Here is a 13,554-nt window from a genome sequence, read left to right on the forward strand (position 1 = left end):
ACAATGATAATATACATCAGACAGAATGCAGAATCTTCCTCTAGCCCAGACACTTGCACCAACACCATGCTGAGCAGTCTCTGTAGGGGACCTGCCTTCTTGCAGACCCGGCCTGAGCCCCTCAGAAAGCTGGAGAGAAGCACTTCCACACATCCTATGCACGGGAGAGCAGAAAATCTGACGCAGACCATTTGTGTTTTTTGCTATAGGAAAATGCAAAGCTGGTAGAGTGAATTAATTCTGAGACAGACAATAGAGCAGGGACCTGGGCAGGGTTATTCAGGAGATGCAACTTTTTCCTGGGAGCTTTTAGCAGAAGCCACTCTCTTCCAAGCTCTCACAACTTCCAAAGCTTTTCTTGGAAGACTCTTTGTCTCTGTTCTGAGGGCAGTCAGACAGAGGAAGCATCCAACTTTCCAGAACCTTCCAAAAAGAAGCCTTTTTATCTGAAGTACATAGATGGACTTAGCAATGACTGCCGGGGACCCAGCATCTGACTCTGTAGGTCTAACTCATCAGGACCTGCGTGAGTAGGGTGACATTCCCACAAGGGGAAAATGCTATTAGTAGTCTTACTTCTGGACTCTGCTTCTATTCACGCCCTAAACAGATAAGATTTCTCTCATGCTATAGAATACTATTTTCCCAAACCCATTTCTACCACCTCTTTGTACATAATTATATTCATGAAAAGGGGCAATTCAATGAAAAAAAATGGTCTTAATATTAAGTGGGGTAACTTATGAGCTGGGGGAATAGGCAGCAACTACATTTTAGGGACCATCTTTGTAATCATCCATATTCTGAGATTTAAAACAAAAGCCGCTATTGGCCAGGGCTGTCAGCTAATTGTTAGACAACGGACGAACACACCGCAGCCAGAAAAATCCCCACTGAGTTTGGATGGCTGATTTCTCTGGCAGCAAATGAAAGCTTTGGCTGTCGCCCCTGGCTAGCCAAGCAAGCCAGGCCCGAGTCCGCTGCATGCTCTCCTCTGTGGACACTGTGGGCACAGTGTGCGTGTGTGCGTGTGTGGTGCAGACACTCTCACAATTTTAGGCAGCTGCACACCCATCCAGGGACACCACACCAGCATAATTCATCCCACACCTCCCAGCCAGAGTGATCCCAGCCTCAATGAACAACAATTTGGAGGCATTGTTTACAAATCAATTTCCCCCTCTAAATAGGCTGTTATAAGAGTGGACCCTTCTGCTTGCCCAGCCTGGGCCCACCTGTCACTGGGACTTCCTAGCCAGTGGTCACACCGTATTGATCTTTTTAATCCCCTTTCTTTGAAACACAGAGCCAGCTGATGTGGAGCTCCTCAAAAGAAAGACTCTCCCACCGCCCCTACCTCTACAGGTAGCTGCATATCCGGGGCTAATTCTCCACTAAAAAGTCTTAATTGGCTTACGGGGAGCCTGAAAGATCTCCCTTCTGTTTACAAAGTGAAAGGAAATGATGGATCTCAGATGCCCTACTCTCACTTTATCCATTTTTTTTTTTTTTTTGGTGGCAATCAGGTGCATTTTATTTTTAATTGTTTCGAAAAAGGACTGGACTTTGGAAGTTGGGTGGGGATAGTGTTTCACTTTAGTGGTGGAGCAGCCAGGGGAAGGGAAGAAAAGCCCCAGAGACACCAACCACAGGCAAGAAACTTGGTGACTTATTACCTTTTTTATTTAGCTTTTATTTACACGAAACATCTGCAGTACAAAAATGTAAACTTTGATATCTCATAATAATAGAATAAACTCTTTATGCACAAAAATACATTTTCATATGAATGAAGCATCTTGAATAAATTAAAGTACTCTCCAGCCCAGTGCCTGAATAGCTACGCAAGAGTCTCGGGTTCTTCCTAGAGCGAGCCTGCAGTGGTGGGGGTCGGGATCCATAATGCATGAAGCCTACTCCTTGTCTCTCCTTTTTAAGCCTTTTCATTGTATTGTCAGCCGGCTCAAACCGAATTTTCATGCTCGTTTTTCTTCATTAGAGTTCTACAAATTGTAAAATTGACTTTTCACCTCGTCTTCAGGGACTGATGTGTCCCTTTTCTAAATCACACTGAAGTGGTGGCTGGGGTCAGCTCTGAGCCAGCCACAAAGGAGGTTTTGTGGAGTACAGAAAGTGCAAAAGGAAAGGCCGTCTAGGGGCGGGCGGGAGGGGCCCTGGGGCTGAGGGCTGGAGAAACAGACCAAGGGGCAGCGCTGCGAGGGTGCAGCGACCTAACAAGCGGCTCAGGTATCCCCTACCCATTTAAAGCTCCCGTTTCCTCGGTCTGCCTGGACTGGGCGGCCGGAGACCGCAGCTGGGTCCCCATCTACTGTCCGTCTCCTGGGGGAGGGGGAAGGTAACGGTATTCAAAAGGGGCCCTAGTGGTAAGGGATGAAACGGGGAGTCGTGTGGAGCAAGTCTTTGGGCAGGCCGGGGAAGGAGAAAAGAGGGTCGCCGGGGCCATAGGTGAAGTCTTCGGATGCGACGGGGCTACTGGGGTCAGAGAGTGGCGAGGCGGCAGCGGCGCAGGGGGAGGCGGCGGCACCGGAGGCCCAGGACTCCGCGTCGCTGGCGGGACTCGGGGGCCCGGGGAGGCAGGGTGCGCACTGTGGCGGCAGGAGGCGCTCGCGGGTACCGCCCCCGGGCAGCCCCTGGTCCGCCAGGCGCAGAGTCTCCGCCAGAGCCCAGATGTAGTTGTAGGCGAAGCGCAGCGTCTCAATCTTGGTGAGCTTGGTGTCGTCGGGGAAGGAGGGCAGCACGCTGCGCAGCGCATCCAGCGCCGCGTTCAAGTTGTGCATACGGTTTCGCTCGCGGTCGTTGGCCTTGACGCGTCGGCTCCTGCGCAGCGAGTGCAGCAGCGCCTCGGAGCGCACCCGTGCGCGGCCCCTGCGCCGCCGCCGCTCCTGCTCATCGTCCGGCGCGCGAGGAGTGTCGGGCGCCCCGGGAATCCCGGGTGCGCCCCTGCGGACCGTCACGGGCGGCCCCGTGGCGGACGCGGGCTGTTGGAACCTGGCACAGTCCTCCTCGTCGGTGAGGAAGCCGGACAGGTCGCTAGTGCTGCTGCTGCTGCTGCTGCTGCTGCTAGCGCAGTCGAGGTCCGAAAGGCAGGTCTCTAGAGTGGCTGGCATCGTGGCGTTGTGCAGGACCGATGGACAGTTAAGAGGGCGCTTAGAGGGCAGGAGTCCGGGCTAAGGGCAAGGCCGCCGGGACGCACTTACGTTCGGAACGGCCCGGGTCTACTCTGTGCTGGCTGCGGGCGCCAAGGGCTGGAAGGGCTCAGGGCGCACCGGAAACTTGGCCTCAACTCCTCGCCTCGCCTGCAGGGGCCACGCTCCTGCCTGTCTCCCGAGTGATCTCGCCGGCGATCAGATCAGCTCGTGTGAGTACCGAGTGTGGCACACGACTGGCCTCAGGACCCCTTAAGTACTCGGTGCAACAATGGGCGCCCCCCCTCCCTAGCCACCTCCGCCCCCGAGGCAGCCCCCTTGAATGGAGCTTGGCGGCAGGTCAGCCCCGTGCGGCGCCCGGGTATTTGCATAATTTATGCTCGCAGGGGGCCACCCCACCCCTCCCCCCTCCCGGAGCGTGCCCGTAATTACCGCGGGCCAATCGGCTGCGCCGTGCGGCCCCGAAGCTGTCTCCGGGCTAAGCTGGACTGGGCGGCTCCGGGCAGTGAAACGGAGGCGGGGGCAGCGGGCGATTAGCAGCCGAGGCACGCTCCTCCAGGGGCTGGCCAGGCGCCCCTCGCTGGGGTGGGCTGGGGAAGTGGGGCGCTGGCCGGAAAGTGTGGGCGGCGCACGAGTTGCAGAAATCTGGAGCCAGCTGGGACCCTGCGTTCGCTCCCTTTCAGGCTGCAGAGTGACTTCTTCGGGCTAGTGATTTAGCTTCACTTTCCCCATCTGTAAAGTGGGGCACGAGCGTACTCTGTGAAGGATGATGTGAGATGATGTTCTTGGAACACTTGGTAGAGCGGTTTTGTAACCGAGCGGCGCCCAAAGAATGGTTTCGAAATACAGGCGCCCTAGGAACCCAGGCAAAACCCTATTTAAGAAAACCAGAGAGTGCCTGAGTGTGGCTCAAAGGGCAGAGGGCAGAGATAGGCACCTCTGATCTGTCCAGGTTGGTGAACCGGAGAATGACTCTATTGACCTTCACCCAGGGCAGTATGGGGCGCACTCGTGGGGGAGCAATGAGAAAAGTAAAGGAATGGATGGTTTTCCCAAGTTGGGTGGCGTCTTGGCCCCCGCCCCCGTCCTCCCAATCCCCCAACTACCCTCCACACCACCTCCCCAACACTGTCTGAAGACTCAGAGTAACAGACGCATGCGGATCCCCTTGCCTCCAAGGAGCCCTCGCTGCCTCCCGGACCTCCCACCTTCACCCTTCTTTGTGCTATAACTTCTGGAAGGGTGTTTCCAGCCTCTGAGGCCCCCTCAGATTCCCAGTCAGGGAGGCTTCCACATGGCCTCAGCACCATCCTGATGACACCTCTAGGCCCCTGTATTTCCTTGAGACTGCTGTAATTATTTCCTTGAGACTAGGGGCTTTTAGAGTGGAGAAGGAAATGGCAACCCACTCCAGTGTTCTTGCCTGGAGAATCCCAGGGACGGGGGAGCCTGGTGGGCTGTCATCTCTGGGGTCGCACAGAGTCGGACACGACTGAAGTGACTTAGCAGCAGGGGCTTTTAGAACAACAGAGGTTTATTCTCTCACAGCTTAGGCGCCCCGAAGTCTGAAATTAAGGCATCAGCTGGGTTGACTTGTTTTGCGGCCCCGAGGGAGAATCACTCAGAGCTTTGGGTGACTCCTGGCAACCCTTGGCATTTCTTGGCTTCTGTTTGCACCACTTCAGGTTATGCGTTTTGTCCTATCCTTCTGTGTTTTCTATCTAAGGTCATATCTCTATCCAGGATGATTTCTCCTTGAAATCTTTACCTTAATTCCAGCTGCAAAGACCTTTATTCCAAATAGGTTCACATTCTTAGGTTCTAGGCTGACATATCTTTTGTTGTTGTTCAGTTGCTAAGTCGTATCCGATCCTTTGTGACCCCATGGACTGCAGCACACCAGGCTTCCCTGTCCTTCACTAGCTCCCAGAATTTGTTCAAACTGACGTCCACTGAGTCGGTGAGGCCATCCAATCATCTCATCCGCTGTTGCCCCCTTCTCCTCCTGCCCTCAATCTTTTGGAGAGCCACTATTCAACATACTACAGTTTCTTTTTCAAATTCCTAGAAGAGAGAATCTGGTAAATGGGACAGAATAATTAGAGTGGCCGTTGGCATTTCTTGACTGCCTTGCACCTGAAGATCCTTCCTATTGAGGAATTTGAACGCATGAGCACCTCTCTTCCTGGCAATTAGGGTGGGACCATGTGACTTAATGTGCATTGGTGGCTTCTCAGGTGGCTCAGGTGATAAAGAATCCACCTGCCAATGCAGGAGACACAGGTTCAATCCCTGGGTTACGAAGATCCCCTGGAAGGGGACATGACAACCCGCTCCAGTATTCTTGCCTGGGAAATCCCATGGACAGAGGATCCTGGCGGGCTACAGTCTGTGGGGTCGAAAAGAGTTGGACACGACTGAGCACACATGCACGCACCAAACCAGTGTTCAAGGCTCACTCACCTGCTTATCCTGGAGGCTTATTTTATGTGACTTAACTGGGCTAATTTCATGCCCCACTTGGAACTTAGGCTCTGAGCTGGTGACAGTTCAGAGTACACCTGTATTGTAGCAGCAGCTTGGAAGAGCAGTGGCCAGTGGTGGCAGAGATGGCCAGGAACCAGTGGGTGTTCTGACCTAGCTTGTCCCTGAACCTTTTTAGCTGTGGTTCTGCACCTGTCACCCCACCCCCATTTTCCAAGTCTGGTTCTCCAGTCTTCCCATTGATTGTATGAGAAACCTCATTGCAGACCTTTTCACAGTAGGGCTCTTTTGCTTGAATTGGTCAAGTGTGATGTCTGTGGTTTGCTAAATAAAGCACCAAGTTAAATGCTAAAGTTGCCAAAGCGTAGAGACTGAGGCAACCCATATACCATATTGCTTGCCTGTTCTGGGCCAAGCACTGTGCTAGACACTGGGGTGAGGGGGAGGGAAACCTGGCTGATGGGGGGCCAGGGGGTCTGAGTCTCATAAGCCTAGGGTTCAGTGTTGGCAGAAACCTTGGAGTTTATTCATTGATCTGCTGTACTGTGCACGTGGGAAACTGGGGCAGCAGATGGGGAGGTCTTATCGCCATGGATCCCAGGGAATCTGGTCGAGTTTGGACCAAATTCATAGGTCTTTTCAGCCCCCATTCCATGTTTTTCCACTGCAATTAATCAGTAAATACTCAATAAGCACCTACTGCATGCTGCCCGCATGGTGCCAGGTGCTCTATGGAGAGTCTGGCAGAGTTGTAGTCTTGGGGCAGAGGAGACATGGCCACAGAAAGGTGGCCTGCCACTGAGTGAGAGAAGTATGGAAGCCCACCAGTGGAACAGATCTGAAGAAGGGAAGGGGGTGGTCAGGGAAGGCTTCCTGGCAGAGAGGGACTTGAGAAGGCCTTGAAAGGTAGATGGGATGTGAGCAATTTAGGTAGAAAGGAGGGGTAAGGATGGCTGTGGCAGCTGCTCTGAGTGGGGCTTCTTTGGGGGCCTAGTGGATTAGGATAGGGGGCAGTTGCCATGGGCCTTGAATGGCCTTGGTGACCTTTCTTCTTCCTTTCTGTCTCCTTTCCTACTGCTTCTCTCCAAGCAGGGTTGTCACAGTTGTTCCAGTGGTTTACTGCACAAGGGCATCCAGGGCAAGTCAGGGCTACCGTCTAGCTTCTCCAGCACCTGCTAAGCCATGCACCCTGGTGTGGGGCTGCATCTGCCCAGGAAGTATGCTTTTCACAAGTGCACAAAGCCATGAGCCAGCAGTGGTGCTGTGCTCTCTCCCACCTTTGTCCCCCGACCTCTGCTGGAGCCTTACGGAGCTGACCAGAAAGGCATTTGAGCCTTGCCGGACACTCCTTCCTGGACATTAGTGCCTGTCCCTTGTGTTTTGAATAAGTGCATCTGAGGCTTGGGGGCCCCTACAAGTGACTCACTGAGGATGGAGCTGAATCCAGGGAAGGGGAGAATGAGATGGTTGCTTCGGCTCAGACCTGTTCTCTGTGAGGCTCAGGGCTTTGTGCTTGAGGACAAAACAGCTGGGCCCCAATAGGAGGATATATATATATATCCTTGCTGGAGGTGATAAACATTTCTCCCACCCCCATAATTCCTTGGAGCCTAGTACAGAGCACATCTGTAGAAGCCCTCATTCCCAGAGCACAATAGAATGTGATGTGGGCGTGTAATAAATCCAACCAAAGCAGGCACTGAGGTGGTGAGGGCCGAGCCAGGACTTTCTGGCTGCCTGATGTGTGAGCCATTCAGCTGCCATTGTGTGTAGAGGGTACAGATGTTCCAAGGGACTGGACTAAGCCAGAGTTTCTCACGTTGTGGTCACATGAGGTGGTAGTAATGACAGGGGGCCCCACCCCAGAGGCCCAGAATCATAATCTCTGGAAATCTGGACCACATGCTGAAGTCATTGTTGACTTCTACCTTAAGGCTCTGTTTGCCCCTCATATTGGAACAGATATTTTGCATACCTGTTCAAGGCAGTTCTGAAGTCTGACTCGAGACCACTGTGGAACTAGAGGGGAGATGATTTCAATTTCTTCTTGAGAGGACCTTTCTGATGTCAACACACTGAAAGGAACCAGCTTTCTGGAGAGGACATAGAGGTTCTCAGGGTTGAGCAAGTCATTTGATGCTTCCAGAATTTTTGAGATTCGAGTATACACACTTATATGGGACTTCCCTGGTGGCTCTGCCAGTAAAGAATCTGCCTGCAACTCGGGAGACCTGGGTTCAATTTCTGGGTCGGGAAGATCCCCTGGAAAAGGGAATGGTTACCTACTCCAGTACTCTTGCCTGGAGAATCCCATAGACAGGGGAGCCTAGATGGCTATAGTCCATGGGGTCGCAAAAGAGTCTGACATGACCAAGCAACTAACAAACACTTTCACTTTCACACACTAATACATGTGTGTGTGTGTGTGTGTGTGAAGAAAGGGAAAAATAGGAGAAAATAGTGGCAAATTATAAATGTTTGTATCTAATAGATTAGTGTGATCAGTACATAAAAATACAAAGGAGTCTGTACTGTTTCCAAGACCAGTTCCTGGATTTTAAATGAACATAAAATTATAGTGCCTGGTGGCTCAGGTGGTAAAGAATCTGCCTGCAATGCAGGAAACCTGGGTTCGATCCCTGGGTTGGGAAGATCCCCTAGAGGAGGGCATGGCAAGCCACTCTCTAGGCAAGCCATTCATGTCTAGAGAATCCCCATGGACAGAGGAGCCTGGCAGGGTACAGTCCATGGGGTCACAAAGAGTCGGACATGACTGAGCGACTAAGCACAGCACAGAACATAGGGATGAAGATTCAGGAATGGATTGGATTTAAATTTGTGGTTGGCACCTTCTTCCTCCAGTCGCTGTCAGCGTCTCAGTGACCATGTGTCGACTTTGACTGCAGTGAGTACCCACAGCCTTCAAGCACTTTTGAGATTAGGAGGCTGAGCCAGATGTTCCGCTTGCCATCCTCCCTTTCAGGTGTCCTAAACATGTGAGCTGAGGTTGAGCAAACTGTCTTTTAGAGATGCTGTGATAGGAATGAGACTGAGGGGTTAGTGTCCTGTAACTACAAGTGCTGGGATGGTGCTCTCCATGTGCTGGAGCAGGGAAGGGCACCATCCCATTTTGCATTTTTCCTCTAAGTTATTTTCACTGAGATTTATCATTCCCCATCCTGACACTTACTTGGAACTGAATGTTGTGAGGATACAGGCAGAGTTCTTTTCTCACAGTTCACCTGAGCTCTCAGGGGCAGTTATGTTAGGAGAGGCCAGTGGTGCTGGCACCTAAGGAAGCCACTTTTCCCTCCAGGTTTGGGCGAGGGGCTGTGCACAGCACTGACTTTCTAAGGCCCCTGGGCAATGCTGATGTCTGCAGGCATGGCCTGGATGGCAAGATTTGCACAAAGAAAAGTTGTGGAAGAGGGCCACCTTTTCTGAACAAAATTGCTTAATTTCCACCATCCTCTTCTTGTGGAGCTACCTGAGCGGGGGTGGTGGTGGGGGATAGCATTGGTTTCATGGGTGGCATTTTGGAAAGAGAACGTGGTAATCTTTTTAGAAAAAAGGATGAGAAAGTGCAGCTACTCAAGAGGATGGATGAAGGATGATGTGGGCCCCAGAGGTGCGCAGTGTTCCTTTCAGTCGGTTAAATACACCCGCAGATATGCGTTTCTATCTGAGAGAAGCAGGGTGGGGCTGGGGGAATGGAAAGGAGAAACAATTCCCTATTTTCTTTACTGATGACCCATGACAGTTGTGGAAGAGGGGGGCAAAAGGGAGGGGGAAACGAGGCAGGAGGGGGAAACAGAGGGGTCTTTCAGTGACAGAGCAAGGAAAATGGCAAATTATCCATGGTTTCCAGAAATCTGTGGAGGCCTCCTCGGCCCCTGCCCTGCTAAATACAGTGCCGGCTGTATGCATTTCCCACCTCAAAGATGTCTGCTTGAATATTCTGTGGCATTGTGTGCCAATGTGTTTGGTTGTGTACAGTCTGCCTACATGTGGGATGAATCTTGGCCTCCAAGAAAAGTCCTGGTACAAATCTACTCTCTTCTGGTCTTGTGGAAGAAATGCTCTCCAAAGACACTCTGGGAAACTCTGGAGCCACGTAACTTCTTTCCATAAGAATTTTTCAAATTTTAAGAAGTTAGTTCTCAAGCCTGTATGTGTGGGGCAAGGGGACAATACGTGCTTGGGGTGGCCCCAGGTTTGAAATGCGTTTTTTTTTTTTTTCTAGTTTGGGTCAGTCTTGGGTGAACAATGTCCTTTTTGTGCCCAGAGTAGAGTGGGGGAGGCGAAGGGGGTGTGCACACTTATGCAGGGAGGGCCCACAAGGGTGGAGGCCCTTAAATGAAGAGGGAGCAGGCAGGCAGAAGGTGCTTACCCCCAACCCCTCCTCAGCTGTGAGGCCTGCAATCATTTTCACATCAGCTGCTTGAGGCTACCAGTCAACCCAGAACCTCCTTCAAAGCCTCTAAGTTTTGCTTTTGTAGATTTTTTGAAGTCACATCTTCTGGACTCAGATACACACACACACACACACACACACACACACACTCACACACACCATAGCCCCTGCTGTTGTGTCACTAGATTTAGCTCCCCAAATCCAGGCTGCACCTGCCACAGGATACTGCTGAAGCCAGAGTTAATTTCACTAAGCAGTTTCATTTTCTTCTGCTTCATGTTTTTGAATTCTTAAGAACGTCTTCAGTTGAGATTACAAATATCTCACAAGATGCTTGTGAGTCAAGTGTGGGAAAACTGTGATGTGTGAGTGTATTTTCTTTGGTGTGTACAAAAGAGGTCGCAGTGAAATTCACCCTAATGGAATTTAACTATTGAGTTAAGGAGAGAATTCAGAAATAAACAGAGAATGGAGAAATAGCTGAAGTGTTTCCTTTTTGCTTCTCTCTATTTAAGTACTTGGCTAACATAAACTCACGTTGGGTTCGAACACAAATGCATTTTGTTTGTAGTAATTAAAATGTTTTAATGAGACAACCATAAAATCCACCATTAATTATTTTATTTCAAACACTTCTGCCTTCTTTTGAACCAGGTCTATTTAGAAATAGTTTAGAGAGTAGCCTGCAGTTTTATTCTTTCCTCTGCATTATACACAGGAGTGGAGAAGTCATTTATAAATAATTACACAATGTTTTGGGTCTTTGGGCTTGTATAATATATCAAAGCGATTAGTACACTTATTGTTCCATTGTAAATGCTTTTTCTCTCCTTTCAGTTTCACTTGCCTTGTCTTCTAGCTAAACCTTTTTCTGGAAATCTTTTGTCTTCTTCATTCTTTTTGCTTGTTACAGTCCAGGAGCATTCTTCTTATTCAAACACTCTCAGCAGGGGCAAAGAAAGCGACTTCGGCCGCATCTTAAGTTTTACCATAACTTTCTGGCATTATCTTTTCTTCCAGTTTTCCCAGACTACCTAGGGGCAATGAAGAATTATAACATACATGAATTATTGGTACTCCCCTCGAGTTAAAGGGGGGAAGAAAGTGCCTCATTTTCTATGCCCCCAAGGGCCTGAGCGAGCGGGCGGCGGCTGAACAATGTATCGATCGCTTTGCATCTCTTTGGGACGCCGGCCCTTCCCGGCGCCCCCATCCTTGCCGCCGCCGCCGCGGGTCTGCTCCCGCCCCGGACGGCTGGCCTTCCTCGATTTCTTTCACAGAGCCACAAATAAAGATTGCGTGGCTGGAAGAAGCGGATTTTCTCCGCGCCAGGGACTCTGTCGCCGCGTCCTCCCACCGCGTGGGGCTAAGGTGCAGGGCAGTGCGGGGGCGCGCGGGGACTGGGCGCGTGCGCGCGGCTACTCGCGCGGGAGGCTCCGGGGCGGCCGGCTTCCGGCTTCCCGCCAGGCCCGCTTGCCTCCAGAGCCGCGTGAGGGGATTAGGGCCGCACGAGAGGCGACTGCGCCGCGGCTGCCGGCCACGTGAGGAGAGACGCGTCTTCAAAGGTCCCCACCCAACTAATCCTTGTCATCCAGCAGGCCCGCTGCGCCGCGCCAAGCCCCGCGCCTCGCCCCGGGGCTGGCTCGCGGCCCCAAGACGACCACCTGTCCCCTCCTCAGGCCACTCCGGAGACCCCGGCCAGGTCGGGGCCGTTCCCCCGCCACCACCGCGCCTGCGCAGCCGCGGGGCCCCGCGGTCCACTTAGGACCCTTCAGATGCTGTTCTGGAAAATAAGGACGAAGTCGGGGAAATAGGTGTTGGCAGTAAAATAGAGGGGACAAGAAGACAAATGATAAAAGACGGGTCCAAGAAAAAAATACGGGCGAAGAAAAGCCGCGGGAGAGCTCCAGCTCTCCCCGCCGGGGCGTCTTCCAGGCGGGAGGGCCTTCTGTCACTCGCCCCCCACCCCCGCCCCGCCGGCCCCCGGCCCGAGAACGCGTCGCAATCTGTCAGGCCCGCGGCCCCGTTTCCATATGAAGGGCGCGCCGGCGCCTTGGGAGCGCTGAATGGCCGCTCGCGGTCGGGCGGGCGCGCACGCCCCCGGCCCGGGCTGGATTTGGCCGCATTTGCATAGCAGGTGCTGATGCTTGTCCATTCTTACTTAAAGAAGTTTTAATATGGGATAAATTACCAGGAATTAGGAGCAGGCGTGGGCGGGAATAAAGGAACCGTGTCGCCCGTCTTCTTCCCGCTGCCTGGTGCGGGGAAGAAAAGAAATAGTCAGTGAGATTCCACTTTAAAAAGTGTCTCCTCAACGAGCCACAACCCCCACTCCCCGGAAAGGGGCCGGGAGAAAACAGGAGGGAACTTTCAGCAATTTGATTTTAGAATCTGTTCGGCAGCGGGTAAAGCAATAATCCCAGGGATAGTAATACGATTATCGCGCAGAGATCTTTGAGTCAGAAAGTCTAGTCGAGTTTAAAATGTTAATCCTGACCCTAATCCGCCCGGTTGGTTGGCGGTGTGGAAGTGCTATACCACGAGAGTTTGTTTTCTTCCCCTACGCTTAGAGAAGGGCTTCCCAGGTGGCGCTAGCGGTAAAGAACCCGCCTGCCAATGCAGAAGATGTAAGAGGCACAGGTTCGATCCCTGGGTTGGGAAGATCCCCTGGCGGAGGGCATGGCAGCCCACTCCAGTATTCTTGCCAGGAGAATCCCATGGACAGAGGAGCCTGGTGGGCTACAGTCCATAGGATCGCAATGAGTTGGGCATGACTGAAACGACTTAGGATGCTTAAAGAAACATTAAAGAAACATCAGGCAAGACCCACCTCAGCCCATTGGCTCTGAGCACCAGGCACCAGCCAGGAAGCTTCCTCTGAGCAGGGTTGCTGAGCCCCCTCTCCTCTTGGGGAACCAGGTCCATGTGGCTGTACCAGCCTCTGGGGTTCATTCCATCTGTTTGGAATCTTGAAAAGACTTGGAGCAAAGTGGAGTTTGGAAGAAACTGGATTTTGAAGAAGAGACATGATTGGAGTGGGCTCACGCACTTGGTCCTGACTCTCAGCCTACTCGAAGCCAGACCCAAAGGTATCCTCTACAGAGGGACAGCCTGGTTTTCATGTGTTCAGGGTCTCAGGGACTGGAGAGGGAATGGCTGCCTCAGACACCAGCCTGCCAGGTTGCAGGGCTGCTTGTCATATTCAAAGGAGAAGTGTCTGAAGTCTGGGGCCCTTGAGGTGTCCAGATACCTGGAGGGGGGGTGGTTGGGGACTGAAAAGGGGCCACGGTGAAGATACTGCTGCCCCCATGCGCTCCCCACCAAAATGCTGTCAGACTTAGCATCAGAGGTGCTGCCAGACAACATGTGGACAACTGGCTGCCTTCTCCCTGAGGAGCCAGGTGCTCATCTTCTTTGCCCTCCGACTGAGGAGCTTCATTCCTTCCCTCCCAGTCCCACACATGGTTTTTCAGAGCTCAGCCTCCTCTG

At 52.2% G+C, this 13,554-nt stretch overlaps 1 protein-coding gene across 1 annotated transcript; it reads right to left on the minus strand.

Annotated features, from left to right (window-relative positions):
• Positions 1–1,840: 1,840 nt before the first annotated feature.
• Positions 1,841–3,366, minus strand: NEUROG1 (neurogenin 1). Its single transcript, XM_086413513.1, has one exon. It carries the CDS (start codon positions 3,126–3,128, stop codon positions 2,379–2,381), a length of 750 nt encoding a protein of 249 aa, XP_086269639.1. The 5' UTR covers positions 3,129–3,366; the 3' UTR covers positions 1,841–2,378.
• Between the last annotated feature and the right edge of the window lie 10,188 nt (positions 3,367–13,554).

The sequence above is a fragment of the Bos grunniens genome, chromosome 7 (assembly GCF_055505025.1).
Source record: "Bos grunniens cultivar Pamir isolate PY7600 chromosome 7, Bosgru_T2T1.0, whole genome shotgun sequence".
In the NCBI taxonomy this organism is placed as follows: Eukaryota; Metazoa; Chordata; class Mammalia; order Artiodactyla; family Bovidae; genus Bos; species Bos grunniens.